Here is a 25,373-nt window from a genome sequence, read left to right on the forward strand (position 1 = left end):
ACAGGGCAGGCAATCAGTTTCTGGAGTCACCACTACGAAAAACTACTGACTGTGGTGAGGGGTAGTGATTTTGTACTTTCCCAGCATGTATTAATTTGTGCCAGATAATTAAAACAGACCAGATTAGTGGGTGCATAATTAGGGAACCTAGTTTGAGCCAGTGAATATTGAATTTCCAAACAGAGCGCTTTCCTTTGCAATTACGTGCTATGGAATAATCCTGCACACTGTGAAAATGTGTTAATAAAAAGCTGATTGGCTGGAACAGGGCAGGAAATATGGACAGCAAAAGCAAACCAAGGCAAGCCAGATGCAGAGGAGGCAGGAGATGAATGTGCCATGCTAATAAAGGTGCTACCAAAAGGCAGAGCACAGACAAGAAATATATGCCAATTCAAAATGTGAGAGTTAGTTAGTAATAAGCCTAAGTTATCACCTGAACATTTACAATTAATATTGCCTCCACGTGGGTCACTTGGACGCTGCCGGGACAAGAAATCTATGCCTACAAATATGTGCAATTCTGGTTGATACACTTATGTCACCTCAGAGATTTCAGAAACAGGCCATGTGTGTTTCAGGTTACAGATCTCAGCAGCTAACATTACACTGCTGTGCAATAATTGTTCTGTGTGCCGTGCATATGTATTACTCTCATTGGTTAATAATGAAGCTGAATTGGCCTATAGCCAGGCAGAAAAAGGCTAGGTAGCAAAGCCAAACAGAGATACAGGGAGAGAGAAGGATGGAGTCAGGGGAGATGTGAGCCAGTTGCCAGAGGAAGAAAACCTGCTAGATAGAGAACAGGTAAGGCCATGAGCCACGTAGCAAAGTGTAGATTAATAGAAATGGGTTAATTGAGATGTAAGAGCTAGTTAGTAATAAGCCTGAACTATAGGACAAACATTTTGTAATTACTATAAGCTTTTGTGTGATTATTTGAGACTGGGTGGTCTGGACAAAGAAAAGCTCTGCCTCAGTATGCATCAAAAATGATCTTATTAAGGCCAGTCCTCTGCAAGGGAATGGCCTGTTCTTTTCCAAAATCAAGATACCTATGTTTTTCAATTATATTTATCTTTTGTAAAAGTCAACTATTAGTTTCACTTTTTAAAATTGATTTTCAGTAAATGCATCACTATTCTAATCTCTTGTTTCTTTTTATTCTCCAATGTTTTCTGGTCATTAAGAATTTCATTTGTTTTTGTTTTTGTTTTTCCAGGTACTGTAGATTACTAATTTCTGTTTAGAACAGTTTCTCCTGTAGATCAGGCTTGTCTTACACTATGTAATTGAGAATTGCTTTGAAAATATAATCCTATCTCTGCTTGGAAGACAATCCTGCAACTATTTCCAGGCTGGGCCCTGACTGGTCTGTGAGAAGGAAAAATAGACCAGTGAGTGTCTTCCTGCTTCTCTGGCTTTTATTGAAAACTTACAAATGAAGAGGGACCTGTGCAATAATTGAATTCACTGACTAACTGGAAAGCAGGTGCATTCACAGAACAGAAAGGGATGTGCAAGAAGGAAGGTGAAAGCTTTCCTGCTGTGACAGTAGTTGACATTAATAATGAATATGGAGATAAACAATCTTAGCTGATCAATACCTGTCTCAACTGGCCACAGAGTAGGAAATCAAGAATCTGGATAAACTTATCATAAAAACAAATTACTGTAGTTACTCTAGTTCAGTCAAAATAGAAGATCTGTGTAAAACGGTGTGGGCCTGCCCAACAGGACTGATATTTTTCCAGGTTTAAAATGTACAGCCTCACCAGGCGCTGGTGGTGCACACCTTTAACCCCAGCACTCAGGAGGCAGAGGCAGGCGAATCTCTGTGAGTTGGAGACCAGCCTGGTGTACAAGAGATAGTTCTAGGACAGCTTCCAAAGCCACAGAGAAACCCTGTCTAAAAAAAAAAAAAAAAAAAAAAAAAAAAAAAAAGTACAGCCTGAAAGAAAAGGCAGAGTACAAATCCCTAGTCTCCAGAGCACATAGCCATAAAGCCTGTTTCAACTTTTTGATTTTTTTGGGGGGGTATAATTACATTATTTCCACCATCTCTTTCCTTCTTCAAAGCCTGAGTGTGTCAGTCATTCCAAGTTGGGCCTTGACTACTCAGTGAGAAGGAAAGAGACAGGAGAGTGAGTGTCCTAATGTAACTCAACACTCATGGAGGAGTAACAATACAGAGGTGCTTGTGTAAGAATGGGAATTCATTATCCACACAGAACAGAGAGGGCAGAAAGGATTATATCAGACAAACCAGTTAATTACAGTAATCTGTTTATCAATACTATGTGATTTGTAAATGTCCCAAGTGGCAACATAGATCACGTTCCGTGGACAGAATACTGACCGGTTCCCATTGAAATGTTAGGTCTGCACCCAGGATATTCTATTCTCTTGACCAAGGGCCTTCTATTAACACACCTTCATTATCACTATTAACTTTCCTCTTCGTGAAGCCACCAGAGTCACTTATATCAGAGATCAGAGCTCCCAAAACACTTTTGCCATCTATGGACACTGGCAAGGATGAAACTGCTAAGAATCCCAGTGACACTTGACTTTTAGTTAAAACTGGATACTTTTCTTTGGGGGTGTCTTCACCCTAAACTACCTGGTCTGTTTCTACCTCTATTTCTTAGCACATCTCCCTCTAGAGAGGTAACTAACCCTAAATGCTGTTATGAGCTTGGATTAATGACTGATCTGGCTTTTTCCAGTTGAATTTGAGCTATCAGGTGTCAATTTTGGGACAAGACCTGGAAAAGGCTAAAATGTCCAAAGTCTATTAGATGTTTCAGTTTGACCTCTACAGCATCTGTGTGGCCCTGAATGTCCTGGAAATATGTATATAAAAAACAGACTGTCCGACCTCCTGAGTGCTTGTCGGGAGCATCTTTGTAGGGCTGCAATCGGAACCAGACGAGCAGCCCCAAGTCGGTACCTGAGTGGGGGAGTGTGGATGAGGGAAAGACTAGCTATAGACAGTAAAGAAAGACAGACAAAATAAAGGTCAGGAGGGCAGATCAGTCAGTACTGAAATGCCACAGAGTTTATTTTTCACCATTCTTACATACCATAACCAAAAAGGGGAACACAGTATCATGTATATGGAACAAACAGATTTTTCTTCCTCACTTATTCTAAGGGTTCAGTAACCACATCTTAGCCCTACTTCTTGTTTTCTAGCCTCGAGGTCAGGAGTAGCCACACTTCAAATTCAACTTCTTACCTAGCTATGAGAGTCAGGAGTAGCCAAACCTCAGATTCAGGTTGTTATTTAGACTAAGACGGCCAAAACATCCTTCTATAGCCACACCTTTAGGTCTTAGGACTTGCTGACAGCTTTGAACTCTGTCCTTGTGCTAAGATGGATTGCAGCCATCTTTATGGGCACCCACAAGTCCTAAGATTAAAGGCATGCATACTATGCCTAGCTCAATACCTAGTTCTTAAAAGAATATTCTAAAGGTAATAACTTAGTCTGCTTTTCCCTATTATCTTCAGAATCTTTTTTTTTTGGGGGGGGGTTGATTGTTCTAATTTAAGACAAATAGCACTTGAGAGAAAGATGCCATGACGAGGTTCAAGCAGAGGGGTTTTATTAGGGAAAGGGAATCGGGGAGACAGGAACAACATGAGGAAAGAGGAGGAGAAAGGGGGGAGACAGAGGGAAAGCGAAGATAGGAGGTGGGCAGGGCCCTTTTAAAAGGGAACACAGTGAATGTGCACAGATGGTGCTCAGCTATACTGAGGCCGTAAGCCTGTCAGAACCTCAAGGACAGGCCAGTACAGGTGTCTGAATATTAACAGTCGTTTTTAATTTTCCAACCTACATATTGATTAACGTAGGGTCATATGCACCTGTACATATACAGGTTAAGTTACACAACCCCAGATTGGGAAACAAACTTTTTCCAATGGGAGGATGCAAAATACATCTAGGTAGAGAGCAGTGTTGGGAAACGCTGTGTCAAGTCCATGAAAACCATTCCCTTCTTCCCATCAGTCACTTTGGAAGCTGACTGCCCATCTCTTCAGTGCTGGGTGCCTCTTCCCTCGTCTCACATAGGCCCTTGCTATGACTTCCCAGTGTCTCACTAGCCCACAAAGGGAATCCAAAGCTGACTACTCAGCTATATTCTTTAGAAACCTGGCTGATTATCTAGCCAACGAAGAGAAGACAAAACAGGCTCTCTCATTTTCAGGCAGTTAAGCAGCAACTAAAACATCTTAGAAGTCTAGGAAAAAATGTGTCAGAAAAATGAGTACAGTAATCATCAAGAGTGAGAATTTGAATTAAATCCAAACATTCCAACAATGGTTATAATAGACATTTATTTAAAGTGAGGCATCTACAGAGCAAATAACTCAAATTGTGAGAAATAACTTCTTAAAATATGCTGAGACCAGGCACATGCACAGATCTCAACCACAAGTTCATTTCTTCGCCCATTCTTCTTTCTCCTTCCTTTCCCGAATAACCTCTTTCAGATAGGGTTCAAGGTAAAATTTGTCCTAAAGAATGAAGAAAAATAATAGGACTCAAACCTCAAATTCATTACAATGAACTTTTTTGCTTGTAACATAAGAAAATATAATCTGAACTTCTACGAACTACATGCTTTTTTAAATATGAAAAGCTCACAAAGATCATGCAGTGAGGAAGTCAGGAGGAGAACCAGGGAAAAATGACCCATAGGCCTACCAGGTTTCAATGACAATGCCCATGCTAGGAACTAGAAGATCACTCAGAGGTCTTCATATAACTAAAATCTTTTCATGAGAGCAGGGACTGAAGTAGAGGGGAAAAAGAGGCAAAAAACCTGGACTCTAGCCCAGGCCTTCCATACTAAAGACTAGCGTAGTAATTTCAGAAGTCACATCAGCTCTAAGTCTCACCATGTTGTTCTTAAAATCGAGTTTTCCGCTAACCTCACTAAGCACGACCTGGAGAACTCTATAGCACTGCATACACCAGTGTGTTTCTCTTGTTTCTGATACTGAATGCCTAGTGACCAACAAACACTGTTAGACAAAGCAAACATGTTGTATGTACCTCCTCATATTTTGTCCACTGCTCCTTAGGCAAGATCTGATGCCTCATGCTCAGGTCCAGGGCTCTCTTAATTCGAAACATTCTGTCATTATAAAGATTCTCGGGAAGCCTTCTTATGGCTTCTTTGACATCTTCAGTCTCATATATTGTATCATCTCTCATTAAACCTGTGATAGGAGTATAAAAACTAGATTAGACAGCTATCAAGAAGAAGTGTTTTTAAGACAGGGTCTCACTAAGTAGCTCTGGCTAGCTGTGAACTCAGACAATATGTTTCTTCCCACCCAGCCTCAGACTCACAATTGCTTGAAATGACCATCTTCTTGCCTCTGCTTCCCAGCTGTTAAAACTAGTTACAATTCACACCTGGTAGGAGCACCACATGCACACACACGTACCTCCACAAGCAGCACGTGGAGGTCAAAGGTAAAAAGTGTCAGTTCATGCCTCTTCCCATTATTTGAGATAGTCTTTGTGCTACATTTAAGAGGCAGCCCACCAGCTTCTAGAGATTCTTGTCTCTGCATCCCATCTTCCCAGAGTGGAACACTGGGATTACAGCTGCTTGTGCTACTGTTTCAGCTTTTATGTGGGCTCTGAACTCTGGTCATCAGGCATGTGTGGCTCACTGAGCCATCTATTCCATTAAGGATTTTTCTTTTCTTTCTTTCTTTCTTTTTTTTTTAAAGATTTATTTATTGTGTTTACAATGCTCTGCTTACATGTCTGCTTCAACACCAGAAGAGGGCACCAGACCCGATTACAGATGGCTGTGAGCCACCATGTGGTTGCTGGGAATTGAACTCAGGACCTTTGGAAGAGTAATCAGTGCTCTTAATCTCTGAGCCATCTCTCCAGCCCCCAGGATTTTTCTTTTCTAATGAACAGCATATCTTTATGATTTAAAACTCAAAGTTTGACTGAAAGAAGCACCAAATCATTATGTAAGATGGAAATCAAAACCAATTCAGACCTGAGTTATTTCTTGGAGGAATGTGTGGGTCTTTTAAACCACGATCATAAAATTTCTATTTCATATGAACCAGTTCAGGAAATATTTCCAATGTGTATCTTGCCACTGAAACCATGAATAGACCACATCTCTTATTCTAATCTGAGATGAAGGAAGCTATGAAATAACTAAGACTAGTGAGATGGCTAGGCACGTGAAGGTACTTACTGCACAAGCCTAATAACCCAAGTTTGATTCCTATACCCCATGGAAGAAGAACCGACCCCTAGAAGCCCTCCCCCGAACTCCACAAGCACCCCCTGGTACGATAAATGCTTTTTTATTTTTTCGAGACAGGGTTTCCCTGTGCAGCTTTGAAGACTGTCCTAGAACTAGCTCTTGTAGACCAGGCTGCTCTCAAATTCACAGAGATCCTCCTGCCTCTGCCTCCTGAGTGTTGGGGTTAAAGGCGGGTGCCACCACCACCCGGCTGATAAATTCTTTTTTAAAATCATAAAGAACTTAAAATTGTACTAAGGAGTGCCACGATCTGCCGATGCTTCCATTCAGCTTCTAGACCACAAGTGAAGATCACAGCAAATCAGATGGCTCTAAGGAAGCTCACCAATCATATAAGGATACGAATTGAAGCCTTCTCTTCAAAACATCAAAAACTCAAAATAGTTTAATTTTAAATTTGATACACACAAAAGTAAAACATCCTTTTGGAACTGTAAGAGTTCTTAAAAAGTACCACGTTCAGGAAAAACAAGAGAACAGATACTCACCCAGCTTGTTGAATCCTGCAGCATTATAATACCATTTTCGAAATCCTTCCAGCCACTTGCTTGACGCTGCAACTGTAAGTACCACACTGTTAACTGCTACACTTACAGATGAGTGCATCAATAGCCAAAGGACTCTTATACTCCTACAAACCTAAGAATGATTAGCCCTTTGTATACGATGTAGATAATCATTTCCCTATGACAACACGGGAAAAAAAAACGTGAGTTCAAAACTAAAGGTGACTGATACCCACAGGTATACTTCCTGCCACTTTGCGTTCTCAGAGCCCAGTGCTCTCTGCCCTGCCATCACCTGCTACTATCAGAACTGAAAGGACAAGGGGCAGGAAAGAGATCTGGAGCATTTCTATCATTTGTAGTGGAAATAAAATAGGGGCTGGAAATGTAGCTCAAGCCTAGCATGCAAAATACCCCATGCAAAAACAAATCATAACCCTTGGGGAAACGAGGCTGAACCCAACGAATAAGTAGCCTAAAAGGGGTCCAGGGAGCAGGAAAGTGCCTGACATTGACAGATATGGCAAAGGGGGCAACACAAGCCTACCTTTCTTTTTAAAATGTAAGGGCTGGGAGAGGGGCCAGTGTGGGCCAGAGGGCAACATTAGGTCCTAGTTACCCTTTTTCATTTTTGAGATGGCATCTTTCATTGGTTTGGAACTTGCCAAGTACACTTGCCCACCTGAGCCCCAGAGACCCACCTGTCCCCACCTCTCCAGCACTAAGATTAAAAGCATGGCTAGGGCACAGGCTAAGGCAGGCCTCACCATGGAAGTGGCTGGCCTGGAACCACCACCACCACCACCACCACCACCACCACCACCAAACCAACAAATAAAATGGGTTCTGGAGAATGGATTCAGGCCCGTGCTTGCATTACAAGGCAAGCACTTTATCAACTGAGCTCTCTTCTCACACCCTAAACTTTCTTTTAAAATTCTGTCTAGGGCTTGCTTCTTACCAAGTAAGAAAAGTCCTCATTTAGCGTCTTTTGACTTCCGACTCCTTAGTTTAGATTACTACATGGCTTCCTCCAAAAGTTAAAAGGGGAAAGAAAAACAGTTAAGGGCTAATCACTTTGTTGGTACAGTGCAATGCACCACAAAGCCCCCGAGTCCCAGTTCCAGCATAGATCGGATGTGGTGGTACATTCCAATTCCAGCACTCAGGGAAGCAAAAGGATCGGAAGTTCAAGGTCACCCTTCAGTACACAGTGAATTCAAAGCTGGCTTGGGCTACATGATACCCGGACTCAGAAAAAAAATATAAAATTTAAAGAGTAAAAACCAAACCCAAAGACAAATCATAGGAGCTGGACTGTAGACATACCAGTAGTTATGATAGCGATTAATAGTCATTTAACACACAGAATGTGCAAGGCACTACTCTGCACACTCTTTCCACATTAGCCAGGTTAAAAGCCTGTTGCAAAAGAAGAAAGCAGGCTCATGGAAAGGAGCCAATCAGAACGCTGTTGAAATCGAGTCTCTAAGGTAACAGACACTTAAATTTAGTAAGGCTCCTAAAAGTTTTGCCATGTAGAGGTGACCTTCACAATTTCTAGATACTGAGAACGGTGAAGGGTACTAGCATTGTTTTTTAAAAGCTATTCCAATTTAAACCGGCAGGGGGCAGAGATTTGCTTAAAAAAAAAAAAAAAAAACCACATAACAGGGGGTGAGGGATACTTACACCTGAAGTGCACGATTTAAATATTCTGTATTTTACCCCACAGTAAACTTGTCCTAGTAAACAAAAGTCCTTGCAGATCTGCAGCTGCAGCTCACGGTCCACACGGGCCTCACTACAAACCGACTCATCTCCTCCGCATCTGATTCTGACAGATGCTCGGGGGGCGGAAGGCGGGCTCGGAACGCCACTGTTTGCGATCCCCGCCTGCAGCCGGACAGGGAAGCAGCGGCGGCTGGAGCAGGGGGCAGCGTCGGGCTCCACACGCGCCCGCGGCTCACTGCGGCGCGGCCGGCCGGCTGGCCCAGGCCGAGGGGAGGAGGCCGCAGCCGCAGCCCAGCCACGGCGGACGCCGCCCGGCAGAGGTCCCCGTCCCGACCCTCGGGCGCCACGGCCCCCACGCTCACACAGAGCAGAAGGGGAGCGAGTTGCTGGGAAATAAAGCCGCCCCGCGAACTCCACCGAGAAACACCCGTCAGTCACTTACCAGCAGGCCTGCCCGCCATTCTGTCCTGAGTGGCGCGCTGCCTCCTGGGTAAGTCCTAGAGGACGCGCGGGGCTCACGCGCAGGCGCCCTGCGGACCTTGGGGGGCAGGAGGAGGGGGGCAGGAAGAGCGCTCACGCGCAGGCGCAGTCCTACTGTTTAGTCTGTGTCTTACTGGGTTGATGGTTTTGCGAGCAACGTTTTTTTTTTTTTTTCCCCGTGACACAAAAGGAAAAATAGCGAGCAAGAAATTAGGAGACGGTGTACTTCAAGGTTCTGTTGCAGGAAGGTACGTTTAACGTACTAACGGAGCCATTGTTTAGAGACAGGTAATGTGGTAGAAGATTCTCAGGCATACAGGTCCTCAGCACAAGAGGAGGGCATTCTACCGAATGCCCTTATATAGTGGTGCGGTGTTTTAAAACAATCTACTTACATTTCCTGTATTCTTTAAACCACATCTAGATTACCTCTAATACAGGATATAAAATGTTTCACTGCATTATTTAGAATAACACAGGAAAAATGCACAATACAGATAATACCTCTCACCAATCTGTGGTAGATTGAAATCCATAGATGTGGAACCTTCAGGTAAAGCAAGGTGGATTTTTTTTTTTTTTTTTTTTTAACTAGAATTGAGAAATCCAGATTCAAAATCAGGCTTCCTTATTTCTAGGTTTATATATGCAGCACAACTAATGTCAGAAGACAAAACCTCTAGGCTTCACTTTCAACCCCCAAGCATTCATCATCTAACCATTTTAATAGAAAGTTAGGTTGATAAACTTTAAAAAATGTTAACTTTAACATTTACCCCGCTGTCTTTTAGTATTAAGTTGAAACCTGGGATAGCATAGAACTGTAGCATTATGAATTCAAAATGTTATTTAATGGCATTAGTCACAAGTTCTAAAGTTCTGCTACCTTATCTCGCTCAGTTCTAAGAGTGTATGCAATGGTCAACATGAAGTCTGAAAGATAGGAATAAACAAATACATCTGCTTTGCAAAAGATGTTCACTTAACTCTTCATTCCGGCAAGTTTCAGCATCAGAGTGAAAGTGTAGAGTGGAAGATTACATGTCAAGGCAGTATCAGATGCCCAATATATATATCCAAAAAAAAAAAAAAAAAAAAAAAAAAAAAAAAACTCCAAAACCCAGCTTTATAGGCAGGAAGCTGAGTAAGGATTAGTGTTTGTTCATGCTTGTTAATGTTGGTTTAAAATGTCTTTAGGGGATTGGAGAAATGGTTCAGTGGATACAAACACTTGCTCTTTCAGAGAACCTGGTTCAGTTTCCAGCTCATCACCACCTGCAACTCTTAGCTCTAGATCTGATGCTCTCTTCTGTAGGTACTCACATGCACGTGTGAACATATATTCATACACATATACATGCAAATTATTACAGTAAACCTTAATGTTTTAAAAACTTTTATTTCTTTCCTTCTGGCATAGATGCATTGACACTTTAAATTTTAGACACCAATGCGATACTTTGGCACTGCCCCCGCAAACAAGGTTTAAAGAGTAATCTTCAACATTTCTTTCCCCTTTAGGAGATGGGTGACACTACAGTCATAACGGAAGCATCCGGGGTGCATCAGTCTGTTCCCTTAAACCACTTGCAGTCACAGGACAGACATGCTCAAGAAACAGACATACGAGGTTTGAAGTTGCTTAAAATTTTAGGATTGTTCAGCACAGCTAACCTATTCTTTGTTTACTTCTGTGTGTTTGCGTGTCAACATGTGTGTATATATATGTGTACTTGTATGTGTGTAGGTGTGTGCATGCCAGAGGTCTAAGATGAATGTCTTTCTCAACCACTGTTCTCCTTAGCTTTTGAGATAGGATATCTCACTGAATTTGGAGCTCACCAATCCAGACAAGACTGGTTGGTCAGCAAGCGCCAAGGGATTACATGAGCATTGTAGCCCTCAGCTATTACTAGGGTTCTGGGATCAAACTAAGGTCCTGTATGTGAACAGCACTTGGCTGACTAAGCCATTGCCTTAGTCCCGAGTTACCCTATTCTGCGGCATTTATTTTTAAAAATACACTGATTTATTCATGTATACATTTACTTTACAAGAATACATTTAAACTTTCATCAACAACTAAAGCGTCTTTAAGAATTTCTCAAAATCATTTACTGAAGTTTTGGCAATCTCTTTGCAGAATACTTCATCAGGAATAGATACGAACTTGTCCAAAGAGACATAATTAGGTTTTGCTGGATCGTACTGCGCTTTTCCCAAGTAGGCAAGAAATAAATGTCTTTCTTTAATTTTAAATACTCTTGTATTAAATACCTGGAAAAGAAAGGAATTTACAATAAAAAGCTGAAATACTAACAAAATCACTTGGTTATTATTTTAATAAGTTAGTGACATTGGCTGTATGTTCAATAAATATGATTACTGCTACAGGACTTAAATTCTATAGTTTCTGTTGAGAAACTATAGTTAAACAGACTGAGGGGGTAGATCAATAGAAAGATAAATGTCTAGGATAAGAGAGAATCTGAGTTTGAGTCCCAGCACACATGTAAGTATTATTAGATTAGGAATTATGAGTTGAACATAGTGGGTACCACCTGCAATTACAGCATTTGGTAAGCTGAAGCAAGAGTAGTAAGTTTAGAGCCAGCCTAGGTCACATAGTGAGTTCCAAAGTAAGCCTGAGCTATTGGGCAGAAATCCTAGGCTGTAGGGCAAAAGCCCATCTTCAAGAAAAATGAAACCAGGTGTTGGTGGTGCACGCCTTTAGTCCCAGCACTTGGGAAGCAGAAGCAGGCAGATCTCTGTGAGTTTGAGGCCAGTCTGGTCTACAGAGCTAGTTTCAGGACAGGCTCCAAAACAATACAAAGAAACCCTGTTTTGAACCCCCCCCCCAAAGAAAGAAAGGAAGAAAGGAAGGAAGGAAGAAAATGATTATTTAAGAGGGACTAAAAACCAACACAGAATGATAACGAAAGAAAGCCTTTGCTGGGCAATGGTTGTGTGCACACCTTTAATCCCAGCACTTGGGAGGCAGAGGCAAGAAGATCTCTGTGAGTTTGAGGCCAACCTGGTCTACAGAGCTAGTTTCAGGACAGTCAGGGAGGGCTACACAGGGAAACCCTGTGTGTGTGTGTGTTTCGTGGAAGACAGCCAACATGATGTGTGTGTGTGTGTGTGTGTGTGTGTGTGTGTGTTTCGTGGAAGACAACCAACATGATGACTCCAGACCCAGGAGAGCATTGGGAGACCAAATCCTTAGGCCTCACCCCAAAACCACTTCTTCTGAAACTTGGGAATGAGGCACAGAAATCTGTTTTAACAAGCTTTTTAGATTCTAGATTACCTGCTAAGTTTGAGAACCAGCATTAGAGACCAAGATCTGTGTTAGCAAAAAGGAATTAATCATCTATGTAGTGTTGAAGTGTCTCTGATTTGATCTTTAAGTTCTGTTACCCAACAAGAATCAAAGTGAAATGAGGCTGCCCTCTTGGGGGTGAAGAGGGAAAGCATGCCTTTTCCTGTTAAGATCCCTGGGACTAAGGAAAGCACAGTGATTTGACACAGGAATCCTGATATGGCTAAGTACCTAGAGCCTCCTGTTGCAGAGTTGAAAGGAGGCCCAGAGAAGGGACCATACTGCACCGACACTCCTGAAGGGGTGGTCTCAAGCACTTGGCTGTATTACAGACACTGTGGGACACTCCACAGGGAGAATACTTCGAGGTTTCCTTCCCAGTGTACAAAGTGCTAACTACACAAAGGCACCAAGTTGGGGGGGGGGTAACCTGTCTTAACTTAACTTGCTTTGAGAACAGTGACCAAAGAAAGTACATGCTACTAACTTGGTGTGACATCGGTATGCTTCTGAAACAAAACAAACCCTTGTCTTTGCATTAATGGTCATGAGGTCCACAGAAAAACACGAGATGGAATAACATGTAGAGAAAGGAGACCTGTATGGACTGGCACAGGCCATCAGTGCTGACTTCCAGACAAAATGCAGGACTAGACAGCCCTGTGTGGTGTTACAGAGAAGAGTCAGAAGAGAAAAAACAGATTGACTGCAAAGACACGGGGAGGAAAACTGTTAGAAATGGACAACTATCAAGACAGGCAGCCTTGTACCCTCAAGACACACCTGCAGCCTCCACAATCATCAAACCCACTGCGGGGTTGGTGAGTCAGGGGTGGACAGGAATCTCACTGTGTCCCCTTTCATCTTTTGTCAAATTGGGCTATAATGAGTCCAGACACTCAAAGCAGTAAGAACTCTATAGGTATTATCATTTCAATGATTTTCTCTCTCCTCTATACTGAATTAACTGCCCATGAGCCCTCAACTACTGTGTAAGCTTATTTTAAACCTTTGCCTCTCACACTAGATTACAAGCCACATGTGACTGAGTTTAGTGATCTTAGTGCTCACACACATTCTAACCCAGGCCAGATGGTCCATTCTATAACCAATGACTGGACCCCACTTGTTGCGGGATAATCTTTTAGTACACTGTAAAGATGTGTCTCTGCCTAAGATGCCTTTTGATTGGTTTAATAAAGAGATGAATGGACAATGGGTAGGCAGGAGAATAGGCGTGACTTCCGGGGAGAGAGAGGAACTGGGGAAGAGAAACAGGGAGGAGACCCCAGCAATACGCAGAGCAGGTTGGGCATACAAAATGGGAGAGAGGTAAAAGCCATGTGGCAGGACGTAGATTAATAAAAACTTTGATTCTTTACCTGCCTAAAACACCCGATGGTCTAATAAAGAGCTGAGTGGCCAAAAGTGAGGCAGGAGCACGATTAGGTGGGGCTGGCAGGCAGAGTAAATAGAAGGAGAAATCTGGGAGAAAAGGCAGGAGCAACATAGAACAAGAGGAGGATGACGGGGCAGCCACCCAGCCACCCACAGAGCAAGAGGAGGATGCGGGGCAGCCACCCAGCCACCCACAGAGCAAGAGTGAAAAGAAGATATGCAGAAGGAAGGAAAGGAAGCATCTCAGAGGCAAAAGGTAGTTGGGATAATTTAGGAAAAGCTGGCAAGAAACAAGCCAAGTTAAGGTCAGGTATTCCTAAGTAAGAATAAGCCTCTGAGTGGATTTATTTGGGAGCTGAGTGGCGGGACCCCAAAGGAGCAAAGAGTAAAAAACACTCAAACATGAGCTAGTTAGGAACAAGCCTCAGCTAAAGGGCAAGCTTTCATAATTAATACAAAGTCTCTGTGCCATTATTGGGGAGCTGGTGGTTCCAAGAAAAGTCCAACAGAAAACGTAATTACACCCACAGGGTAGGACAAGGTGAGATTTCTCATATAACCCACTTTCAAACATCACTCTATGTGAAGGAAGTGCGTGATGCATTCCAGGTCTAAGAGTTAATTAAGGTCATAGCTCTTTTCACATATCTATACCATGAACAAAGGAAACTATTTTTAAATTTCATGGAGAAAACCCCAAGAGACCATGTTTGAGTTTTTACCCGATTCCAACAGGAATAGGTAGGAGTAGGTAAAAGCTACAGCGGCAGAGACAAATCCTCAGGAGCCCTGCAGCTGTGAACTCCCTACAGACACAGCACGATGCCTGAAAGCCTGAGTGCAGGGAGGGCAGCTGTCTGTTAGAGTTGGGAGATGTGTTACCTGTGGGAATCTGACAATGATGTGGTGGGGGATATTCATCACGTTGTGTATATAATCAAAAGTCTCCGTAAGTTTCCTTTTGTTTGCAGTTAGCATCTTTGGGATTCTGGTGACCATATGTTGAATTTCATTTTTCTTAAAACCAAGTTCAAGGCGATAAACCTAGAAGAAAGTAAATTCTTGGGAGTCATCAGTAGGAATGGTCTTTTGGTACTATGCTGGAGGGAAAACTAGTTCTTTTTCATTTTAAATTAATGACCTTTTTAAAATTTGGGGACATTTATATCAGTGCCCCTCAACTCACTGGTTGGGGGTCACCCAAATTTCAAAGCCCTCACCCAAGTAAGTGCTTCTTTACATTGGTGGCCATGAGGTCCACAGAAAAAGAAACAGGAAATGGAATAACACATAGAGAAAGGAGGTCTGTATGGACTGGCACAGGCCATCAGTGCTGACTTCCAGACAAAATGCAGGACTAGACAGCCCTAGAGAAGAGTCAGAAGAGAAAAAACAGACTTGACTGCAAAGACTTGGGAGGAAAACTGTTGGAAATGGAGAACTATCAAGACAGGCAGCCTCGTACCCTCAAGACACACCTGCAGCCTCCACAATCTTCAAACCCACTGCGGGGTTGGTGAGTCAGTGATTTCTGGACCTGGGGTGGACAGCAATCTCACTGTGTCCACTTACACTCTGGTGTGCTGAGACTCTGTGCCATCTTGAGAGATAACATTGTTTGGAACTGGGATATGCCGGGGGCTTGGATTTGGGGAACAATGTGACAGAGAGCTGGAATCCAATCTGCAATAGTCTCAGGATGAGAGACAGCCTGGGGAGGCAGCTGTGGAGGCAGGAGGCCTACATGGTGAATTACATAAGGAAAGGCAACCACCCCTGCCCTTGGTTGCCAGGAGCACGTCAGCTCTGGAGGACCCATCTCCCACCCACCGCTAGGAAGCCTGAAAATTGTACCTGGCATGTTCTGTGACAGAAGTGGAGCTGAAAAGTGCCACAGGTGCCAAGCACAACAATGTCGTGGCTTCTACTCTCTTCCCAGAAGTTCCTTTGAGTTGGCCTCTGTACTGGATGATGTGGGTCAACTTGACACGAGCTAGAGTCATCTTTTTTACTCAGTTGAGGAAAGGCTTCAGTGAGATCTAGCTCTAAGGCATTTTCTCATTTAGTGATCTGTTGTGGAACATTACTTTAACTATGTAAAGGTGTGTCACATTTGTTTATGAGGCATTTGTTTAATATGTAAAGATGTGTTGCTTTGTCTGCCCAAGGAATCAGACTGGTCAAATAAAAAATCCGATTGGCCAATAGCTAGGCAGTAGAGCGACAGGTGGGGCTGGTGGGCAGAGAGAATAAACAGGAGGAGGAATCTAGAAGGAGAGAGAACAAGGGAGACGCCTGGGGCTAGCCAGGCAGCTTCCAGACAGACAGACATGGAAGAAGCAGGAAAAATAGGACACACAGAATGAAAGAAAGGTAAAAAGCCCCAAGGCAAAACGTAGATGAGGAGAAGCAGGTTAAAATAAGTTATAAGAGCTGGTGGGATAAGCATAAGACCACGCACTCATAGCTAATAATATGTCTCTGTGTCATGATACGGGAACTAGTTGGTGGCTCCAAAGAAAGTCTGCTACAGTGATCACTGGGGAGGCCCCAGCCCACGGTGGGCGGGCGGGGCCATCCCTGCGCTGCTGGTCCTGGGTTCCATAAGAAGGTGGCTGAGGAAGCCATGGGGATCAAGCCAGTAAGCAGCTCCCCTGCACGGCCTCTGTGTCAGCTGCTGCCTCCAGGATCCTATCCTGGTTAAGGTCCTATCCTGACTTCCTTCAGTGTCGAACAGCAATGCTGAAGCGTCAGTCTAATAAACCCCTTTCTCCCCAATTGGCTTTTTGGTTATGGTGTTTTGTCACAGCAATAGAAACCCTAAGACAGCCTCCAACATCCTCAAATCATAAATTCTCATGACAGTCAAAAGTGGTTTCACAAAATGGGAAAAAGGCCAGGAAGCACAGACATTGCCTGTCACACAAGGTAACAGAAAGCAGTTTTCAGGTCCCAGCTACACCTCAATGCTTCAGAGTCATGGGTCCTAATGTCTGCAGGAAGTGACATAGGGAGACTGGGTAGCATGTATGTGCAAGACCACTTGCCAAAATAAACCGTCATTTCTGTCCTTTAGAAACAACTAATGTTAAAATGTGTTTTCTTTTGTTTTGTTTTGCATGAATGGTAACAGCAATATTTAGTCTCTTAAGAAAACTTAAGAATGTAAAGAAATCAGTTTCTCATAGCTTGAAGATATGTTACCTTCATATTTTCTTTCACAGGCTCCAGACTTCCTGTTAGTAGCCTTGGAAGGCGAACAACAAGATCTCTAGTCTACAGTTAAAACACAAGAATTGTCATCACTATACATGCACATTTAACTAGTTTGGAAAACTAAGGAATTACAAGGAATGCCAAGCTAAAATTCAAAATATAACCCAATCAAAGACATGACAGAAAGCTTGAAAGTATGTATCAACTTAACATTATTTAATGAGAAATCCAACATGGAAACATTTTAAGGAAGCTATTTGAGGGTATACTAGAAAGGGATGGAGCCTCCTTTTTAATCTATCAGGCTAACTCATTTTGTACTCAAGGTATCATGCATCTATAGGACCTTAGAAGCATCATGTTTAAAGGTTACTGAAAGAGGGAATACATTTTCTTACGTTTTCTTTCCTTTCTTTTTCCTTACCTTCTTCACACTCAGTTGGAGTTCTTTCTGAAAGAACCCCAGTCTGTTATCCAGTCTTTCCACGGAGAGGCTCAACAGAAATGGTGCCTTTCTCACCATCTGGGCAATAGCCGTCTTACTGAAATTGTTTGACTGTAGATAAGCTACTCTGGAGAAATAATAAAAAACAAAACATATGCATAGTAAACAATACCCAGAGAAGGGACATCAGAAGTTTTTTTGAGGCTTTGAGTACATACAGGAGTACTGTTATTTACATAATTTCCACCCCCATTCCTCCTATGCTCTGCCCCATCTCTTTTTCAATTATTACTTATATATATATATTTTTTCACACATTTATGTAAAGTAACAATAAAAAAAGGATCCTATAACTTCCCCATAAAAAAAGATCAATAAAAAAAGCACTCTGTAAGCTGGGTAGTGGTCTTCACTCCTTTATCCCAGTAGAGGCAGGCAGATCTCTGAATCTGAGGTTAGCCTGGTCTACCGAGCAAGTTCCGGCACAGCCAGAGCTACACAGAGAAACTCTGACTCAAAAATGTGCCCCTCCTCCAAAATCTCTGTAATAGCCCAAATATGGACACATTTTCAGGAGAAACACCTGACAACTTTTTTTTTTTTTTAAATATTGGATTCCATTTACTTTTATTTAACAAACTAATTCTAATACAGTTTGGGAAGATCTTAAACAAATCATTAGCATATGTGTACCATGGGGGGCAGCCACATGCTTTGGTGCAAAGTGGAGGTCAGAGGGAGTCTTGGGGGTCAGCCCTAGCCTTCCACCTTGTTTTGAGACAGGGCCTTCCCTGTGTCCCCGGCTACAATTAAGCCAGGTTAGCTACGGTCTGATCTCCACAATATTCTACTCTCTGCCTCCCATCGCCAAAGCCTACTAAGGTTACAGATATGTGGCATAGCATATGTGGGTTCTGGGGTTCCATACTCTAGTCTTGACACTTGGATGGCAAGCACCTTGTCCACCAAGCCATCTATTTCCAACCAAAATTTTTAATTTTGAGACAGGGTCTTATATACCTAGCCCAGGCTGGCCTTGACCTTTTCATTTTCTTGGCTTAGTTTCCCAAGTGCCGGGATTACAAGCACGTAGAGCACCTGCCTCAGCCTCCTGTGTGCTGGGATTAAAGGTTGTACGCTACCACCCAGCTCTGGGTGGTACTCTTAATGTCTAACTCATCAACATCTTACAGTAAATGTTCTCACAGATTAATAACTCTGATAAATGAAGTGCAAAGATGTTTATAAATGTTCTATTTAAAGAAAGGGTTGTCAAGCAACATTGGTTGGCAACTGGAAAGAAAACACCTGGAATCAATTAAACCCAAGTTGCTGGGTACACCTGTGAGGGATTTTCTCAATCAGAGTATTTGAGGAGGAAGACCCACCTTAAATCTGGGCCACACCTTCTGGCGGCAGCCCACATAAAAAGACCTGGAAGAAGGAAGCTTTTGATTTTTATCTGTTGCCCTCACTCTAGCCGATAAGAAGTTCTTTTATTTCCGGTTGCTTTGGTATTCCCTTGATGGTATCAGTACCAAATTCTTTGGGATTCTAACATATACTGAAGACACCCTACATGCCAGGATTTCTTTGGGATTCAGCAGCTGTCTAGGTCTGCTGAGACTTCCAACTTCATGGACTGAACAACTAGAGCATTCTTGGCCTCTTGATCATGAGACAGCCATTGTTGGACTAGCTGAACCACAGCTTGTAGTCCATTCTAATAAATATGTATTAAAAGACTACCAGTTTTCTTATTTGGAGAACCATGACCATGACAGGGAATAACCTTTCAATTTATGGGAAAGTATATTATAAACAATTTGCTCAAAGAATGCTAAATGTCTGCCAGATAGGAGGGTTATTAGTTCAAGGCCAGTCAGGGCTACATAGTGAGACCATGTACAGGAAAAAGTAAAGAAAAAAAAAAACAGTAACAACAGTAACAATCTGCCCAACTTGTAAGTGTACTCTTAGATGATCCCATTATTTGTCAATAGAGACTTTAGAGAGAAATTTCCAGGTTCTGAAGAGAAATATTTCAATACTAACTCATCAGTATGCTGCAAAGAGAAATAATTAACAGTTGACAAAACAACTATTTTAAATACTCTATTTAGATTGAAGTCCATAACCAAAAGAACCATTCATAGTCATTCAGTAGATCCTTGCTAGGAGACTAGAAAATTTCTCACACATGCATAAGTAAGTCTTCCATAAGCACTTCCTAGGTTATGTGAGAATCATTTCAAACTTTACCTTATCTTAAGATTTTCAAGGTCTTCAGAGAAAATAGTATGATTTTTTGTCAGGAATGGTCCCAGGTGGTTATCTTCTAAACCCAAATCTTTAAGAAACAGGAGTATTTGCTTAATGTCTTTTTCAAAATCCAGCCTTAGGAGGAGGTTGGCTGAATCTACATGTCTTTCTATCTTAGACAAATCCACTCCTGTAACAAATGAAAAGGATTGGTTTGAGGACAATTTCTTATTCAGCTATTAATTTCATACAGGAAAAATTACTGATGAATAATCTAAGTGAGAAATGACAGACAGATGGAAACTTTTAAAATGAAGCTGGTTGCAGAAATAAATCAAAATCAATCATAGTGTTTATGTCAATGGTCAATGTAGAAAGGAAAACAAAACATTTGTGCTTACATTTTCCCCAAAGAGAAAAGTCACTAAATCACACTGACAGCTACTTGGGAGGCTAAGTCAGGAGGATCCTAAGTTTGAAGCCTGCTTGGGTTATACAGTGAGTTCATGGTCAATGTGAAAACTTGAAAAAACTATTTTAAAACACAAAAATAAAATAAAATTTAAAAAGGCTAGAGAGGTAGTTCAGTGGTTCAGTGCTTACTTAGTATAGACCAGGAGTTCAATCCTCAGTACAACGATAGAAAACACATTTGTTAGAAGCACCTTTATATTAGTCTTACTTATAAAGCAACAAAATAACATTTCCCCCTAATAGTGTCTATAATCAAAAATGTCATCATATTCACTCTCCAATTTTAGAAACAAATGTAATACGAATCTAAATGTTTTGATATGACAAATGTGTGCACACCTACCTACACCACACATGAAACAGCAACCAGAAACATCCAGAATGAACTATTTTACCACACACAGTGACAGTATTTTAATTCAACTAGAAAAATAATTAAAGTACAATGGAATCACTAGTTACACTGAAATGTTTCTGTGTTATATTTCCAGATTGATTAATAATCTAAATATATATTAGTTCATGTTGTACAAAGAAAACAAAGAATATAAGCGGATATTAATCATGGAATATAAAAAGCCCATGGCTAGTTTTCCACTTACTTTGTAAGAGAAAAGTTTGGAAAATTACTCAACAAACTGGTAATAGTGGTTATACTTGGGTATCTCTTGGAATAGCCGAACTTCTATCAACTACATGTAATTCTTTTGTAACTTAAAAATTACACAAAATCAAGTGTAATCAATGAATGAAAAAAAAAAAAAAATGAGATGGAAGCCAGTTTCAAAAGTCTGTGATAAATGGGGAAACATAGCTTTAAAGATAACCTAAAAGACTCGGACTCCAAGTGAGTTTACACATGTTGGAGGACCTTGATCTGTCACACCCTAGCTGTGAAGAAATGAAAAGCCACTTTTTAGCAGCAGTGGCAGAGTGGAATCCCATTAGGAGAGCTGATGTCACTCAGCTCACTCAGAATTCTACTAAAACAAAAAACCAGACACTGACTGTCCACTGTGGACCAGACATTTCTATTAGAGTATATTCTCTAATAGATACTGACACTGTTACATATATTTACTCATCAGTCAGATCCGGAAATCACTAAATGTTATCCTACAGAGCTCAAATAAATAGAAATGCAAGAGAGTGGTATGGGCAGAGCTAAGTGGACACACAAAGGCCGTCTAGCAGCAGAGGTAAGGAGACCAAGCCTTTTCTAGAGCCAGAGGGAACTGTGAGCTGTTAGGGAAGCGCTGGTAACAGGAGCTGTTGCCATGGAACGAGCAGTTAAAGGACCAGAAGAGTGAGAACGAGGAAAACGACCGGACCTGGCCCTCCTGGCCTTTATGCTGCTCTGGCAGAAACTGCCTAGAAGCCCCTGAGCACAGGACTGGCCCCCCTGGGATGTAGAACAAGCAGAGAAAGGAGGAAAAGAAGCAGAAGACGACCACGGCTTTATTACTAAAAACACAGAGAGACAACACGGGACCCTCTGAGTTACTGCCATTTACAGTTCTAAGACATGCCATTGATTAGCACATACAAAAAGAATGGCTGGCTCATATCAGAAAGCTCTGAGGATACTGTAAATTATTGACAGGTCTGGACCATGTTGCTCCCTCATCACCCTGAGTGCCTGCTGTAGGCTAGGGAAGCTCTTCTGGAAGGAAAAGTAACTTACTCTTCTGCTCGTAGCAGGTATCAGATGCCATCTCTCACCTCTGAACTTACTATAGAACATCTTTTAAAGCTGTGGACAATCTGAGGTTCAATAGATGCTTTAGGTATTTAATGATTAAATGAAGCCAATTAGCATCACCACATGTATTTTTTTGTGGGTACTTAAAACTTACTTAGTACATCACAGATTTCCAGAACTAAGTATGGAAACTTTGTACCCTTCCACCATCTTTCCATGGTCACCTCCCCTATCCCAAACCATCATTCTTCTCTCTTCTACTGATGAGACATGCCTTTGCATGCAAATCCCCCAAGTCCTGTTGGAAACGGCAATACTTCACTCTCTGCTACCGATGGCTAGTATCCCATTATGTATACGTGCAACACATTTCCTTTAAACATTCATTAACTTACGGGTGCTCGGGTTAATGAAAGAGCCTTTATTTGTATTTCTCATTTTCCCTCCATCTTCATCTTCCAGTTCTTCTCAAATAGGTATCTGTAATCCCGACTGGCCTAGAACTCCCTATGAAGACCAGGCTGGCCTTGATCTAAGATCCACCTATGTCTGGCTCCACATGCAGAGATGCTACACCTAGCCTCATGTGAAGCTTCTTGAGAACATAAGTAATTTCCTACACACTTGGGTAATATCTGGCTAACTAGGTCCCGAACATCGCCATATATTGTCATTAGTGCAGGCATAAAAGCAGCCAGAGTGGAACTCAGAAGGGACAACTCTGCGGGTAGGGCCAGTGAATACATTTCAGAAGCTGGTTGAACTTGAGATAAGTTCTCCAACTGTTGGTCAACCAAAGGAGGGAAGTGGGCAAGAGAGGAGCCTGACAGATGAGCCGGAGGAAAGCAGGGAGAACTCAAAGGCCTTGGAAGATTTTGAAGATTTGTAGCAGTTAACCAGTGCCATCAATTGGCAATTTAGAAGGGACACTAACACTAGAGAGATTTTTCAGGACCAATATAACTGAATAGGAAGTTATTCAGTCAGGGGCTGGAGTTAGGCTCAATAGGCCTTGTAAACATGAGGAGTTGGGTTTGATCCCTAGAAGCCATGTTAAAAAACAAAACAAAACAAAACAACAACAACAACAACAAAAAACCCTGGCAGGGTGATGTGCACGTGTAAAGCCAGCGCTGGGTAAGTAGAGACAGACAAATCCCGGGGGCTCACTGGCCAGTCAGTTTAGCCTATTTGCAATTCCAGACCAAGGCCAGAACCTGATTTAAAACAAAAGGAGCCAAGCAAATGAAAATAAAAATTATCTTTTGCTCACATGTATACATGGGTGCGCGCACACACACACACACACACAAAACCTCAGTGACAAATGAGTACTAAGGATAACTACAGGATAAGAGCAAACAAAGAGACATAGAATATGGAGGATAAAGTTCTGAACAGATATAAATGAAGGAGGGAGGAAGGGAGGGAGGGGAAGAGGGAGGGTATGGAGGGAGGGTGACAAGGACAATCCCTTAGGGTCTCTCTCACGGCACAGGCATTCTTTTCCCTTTTCTAATAAACAAAGCAGCTTTCCAAGATACGGGGAATGAGAAACAAAAAGGGGACTTCTTTGCTAAAACAAGATTTATCTCTATGCCCCAAACACAACATACACAAACAGACTTCTCAGACAGAATAAGAAACTGGAAGGCCTAAAAATAAGAATTCTAATGTAAGATGCCAGTATGTGAAACTTTTAGAATTTGGACTTTTGGGGGTTTTGGATGATCAACTGGTAAAGTCCATGCAAATATTACGAAAAATATGTAAAGGCCGTGAATCTCAAACACTTCTGGTTCCAGGTATTTGGGATAAGGAATACGTTGATTGAATGAAAATGACTCCCACTGGCTCCTAGGGAATGGTACTGTTGAGGTGTGGTCTTGTTGGAGGAAGTGAGTCACTAGGGGTGGGCTCTGAGGTGTGAAATGCTCAAGCCAGGCCTAACGTGACTCTCTTCCTGCCGTGTGGATCCACACGTAGAACCCTAGGATCCTCCCCAGCACCATGTCTGCCTGCGCACAGCTATGCTTCCAGCCCTAATCAAGCGTCTTCCTTTGTAAGAGTTGCCATGGTTACAGTGTCTCCTCACAGCAATAGAAATCCTAAAACTAAGACAGTAGTCAACACATATTGAACAACCACAACCAGAAACTGGAGGTCCAAGATGAAGTACAACAACAGGGAACTATGGATGGCTATTTGTGGGGACTTTGACTCCTCAATCTCTTACCTATCCAATTCCTCTCAACTCCTCAGGGTCATTACTGAGAAAGTCAAGTAGAAGTGGCAAACCAGACGCAAGGAAGACAGGTTCAACAAGGTTGCTAGGTTACAGACAGGACCAAAGGAAGGTGTGCAACGAACAGCTCTGGCTTCCTTTAATTACCTAGGTTCAAGGATAACCTACTAGCCAGCGTATTAAGAAAGTTATGGTACAGGCCGAGAGAACAATCTGGATGAGGGCGGTGGGCAAGGGGATAACTTCACAGAGAGCAGTGCACCATGGGTCAACAAATTAACACAACACATCACGGGCTGACCGGTCGGTTAGAAACTTACCAAGCTGTACTAGCCGCTGCAAAGTCTCGGAATGATCTATGTAGTCTCCAAGTGTGGAGGAGGAGAGAGGCAACAGAGGGTGAGCAACAATCTGAACAGCCTCCTCCTCTGAAACTGGTTGCATGGGAGACAATGGAGGTAAGTCGTCCAAGTCTTTGCAGTGAGTCATGAGGAAAGAGAGAAGAAAGTCAGCACTGTCATGTACACGTGAGAAGTTATTTCTACAAAGGGGCTACAGAAGAGTACTTATAGCTCTTGTACTTTGTATCCCAGCACCTACAACAGGGAGCTCACAGCCCTGTAACTCCAATTCTAGGGCCTCCAATACCATCCTGTGGGCTGCATGGGTACCTATACTCAAACGTATACACGCATACACATATGCACCATTAGAAATAAAATTCACCTTAAGAAAGAAGGCAACCCAACATCTATTTCTGTAAATATTCTCTTCCCTAGTTTGTGTCTTTCACTGAGTAAGTACTGAGATCATTTCAGAATTAGATGTTTATAAAGTTCAAGCCTAGAGTGATAGGTCACACTTGTAATCCCAGCATTCCACCGGGGAGGCTGAGACAGGAGAATTACAGCAAGTTTGAAGCCAGCATGGCCTACCAGTTGTGACCCCCACAGCACAAAGGTCCAGAAGTATTTGAGCAACCAGAGAGACCAACTATTCTCCCTTCAAAGTAAGAAGTTTGTTGGTAAGGTTCAAGGTATTCAATCCATTTTTGAGACAGTGATCACAAACATGGCAACCTCCCACCACAGCCTCCTAAATGCCGGGGTTACAGGTTACCTTGCCTGAGTATTAAAGATCTACTGGTCTTCAACCACATTCTGAGAGGCATGGTTTGTGAACTTGGCCAAAAGTATGACTTTTTTTTAATATCCCAAATCCACATTCTAAAGTTAAGCTATCTAGAATTTATTTATTTTGATCCAATGC

General features: G+C 42.2%; 2 protein-coding genes across 2 annotated transcripts; both read right to left on the minus strand.

The window, feature by feature from the left end:
* Nucleotides 1-4,328: 4,328 nt before the first annotated feature.
* LOC127235340 (cytochrome b-c1 complex subunit 7) lies at nucleotides 4,329-9,068 on the minus strand. The gene is made up of 4 exons (XM_051202588.1): nucleotides 9,003-9,068; nucleotides 6,809-6,880; nucleotides 5,069-5,235; nucleotides 4,329-4,527 (listed from the first exon to the last, which is right to left on the minus strand). Exons 1-4 carry the CDS (start codon nucleotides 9,019-9,021, stop codon nucleotides 4,450-4,452), a joined length of 336 nt encoding a protein of 111 aa, XP_051058545.1. The 5' UTR covers nucleotides 9,022-9,068; the 3' UTR covers nucleotides 4,329-4,449.
* A 1,996-nt stretch (nucleotides 9,069-11,064) lies between these two features.
* LOC127235298 (transcription termination factor 3, mitochondrial) lies at nucleotides 11,065-24,608 on the minus strand. The gene is made up of 6 exons (XM_051202535.1): nucleotides 24,425-24,608; nucleotides 19,684-19,873; nucleotides 17,401-17,548; nucleotides 16,965-17,036; nucleotides 14,643-14,804; nucleotides 11,065-11,317 (listed from the first exon to the last, which is right to left on the minus strand). The coding sequence occupies exons 1-6, from the start codon at nucleotides 24,591-24,593 to the stop codon at nucleotides 11,123-11,125; spliced, it is 936 nt and encodes a 311-aa protein (XP_051058492.1). The 5' UTR covers nucleotides 24,594-24,608; the 3' UTR covers nucleotides 11,065-11,122.
* Between the last annotated feature and the right edge of the window lie 765 nt (nucleotides 24,609-25,373).

This window comes from Phodopus roborovskii, unplaced genomic scaffold, assembly GCF_943737965.1.
Source record: "Phodopus roborovskii unplaced genomic scaffold, PHOROB, whole genome shotgun sequence".
Lineage (NCBI taxonomy): Eukaryota > Metazoa > Chordata > Mammalia > Rodentia > Cricetidae > Phodopus > Phodopus roborovskii.

Coding starts and splice junctions, on each gene's coding strand:
- LOC127235340 (XM_051202588.1), bottom strand. Junction 5,236..6,808: donor TGCAGGATTCAACAAGCTGG/GTGAGTATCTGT, acceptor CTCCTATCACAG/GTTTAATGAGAGATGATACA. Junction 4,528..5,068: donor AGTGGACAAAATATGAGGAG/GTACATACAACA, acceptor TTCATTCTTTAG/GACAAATTTTACCTTGAACC.
- LOC127235298 (XM_051202535.1), bottom strand. CDS start 24,593: ATGACTCACTGCAAAGACTTGGACGACTTACCTCCATTGTCTCCCATG. Junction 17,549..19,683: donor CTTGAAAATCTTAAGATAAG/GTAAAGTTTGAA, acceptor TTATTTCTCCAG/AGTAGCTTATCTACAGTCAA. Junction 14,805..16,964: donor CTGTGAAAGAAAATATGAAG/GTAACATATCTT, acceptor ACTTTCTTCTAG/GTTTATCGCCTTGAACTTGG.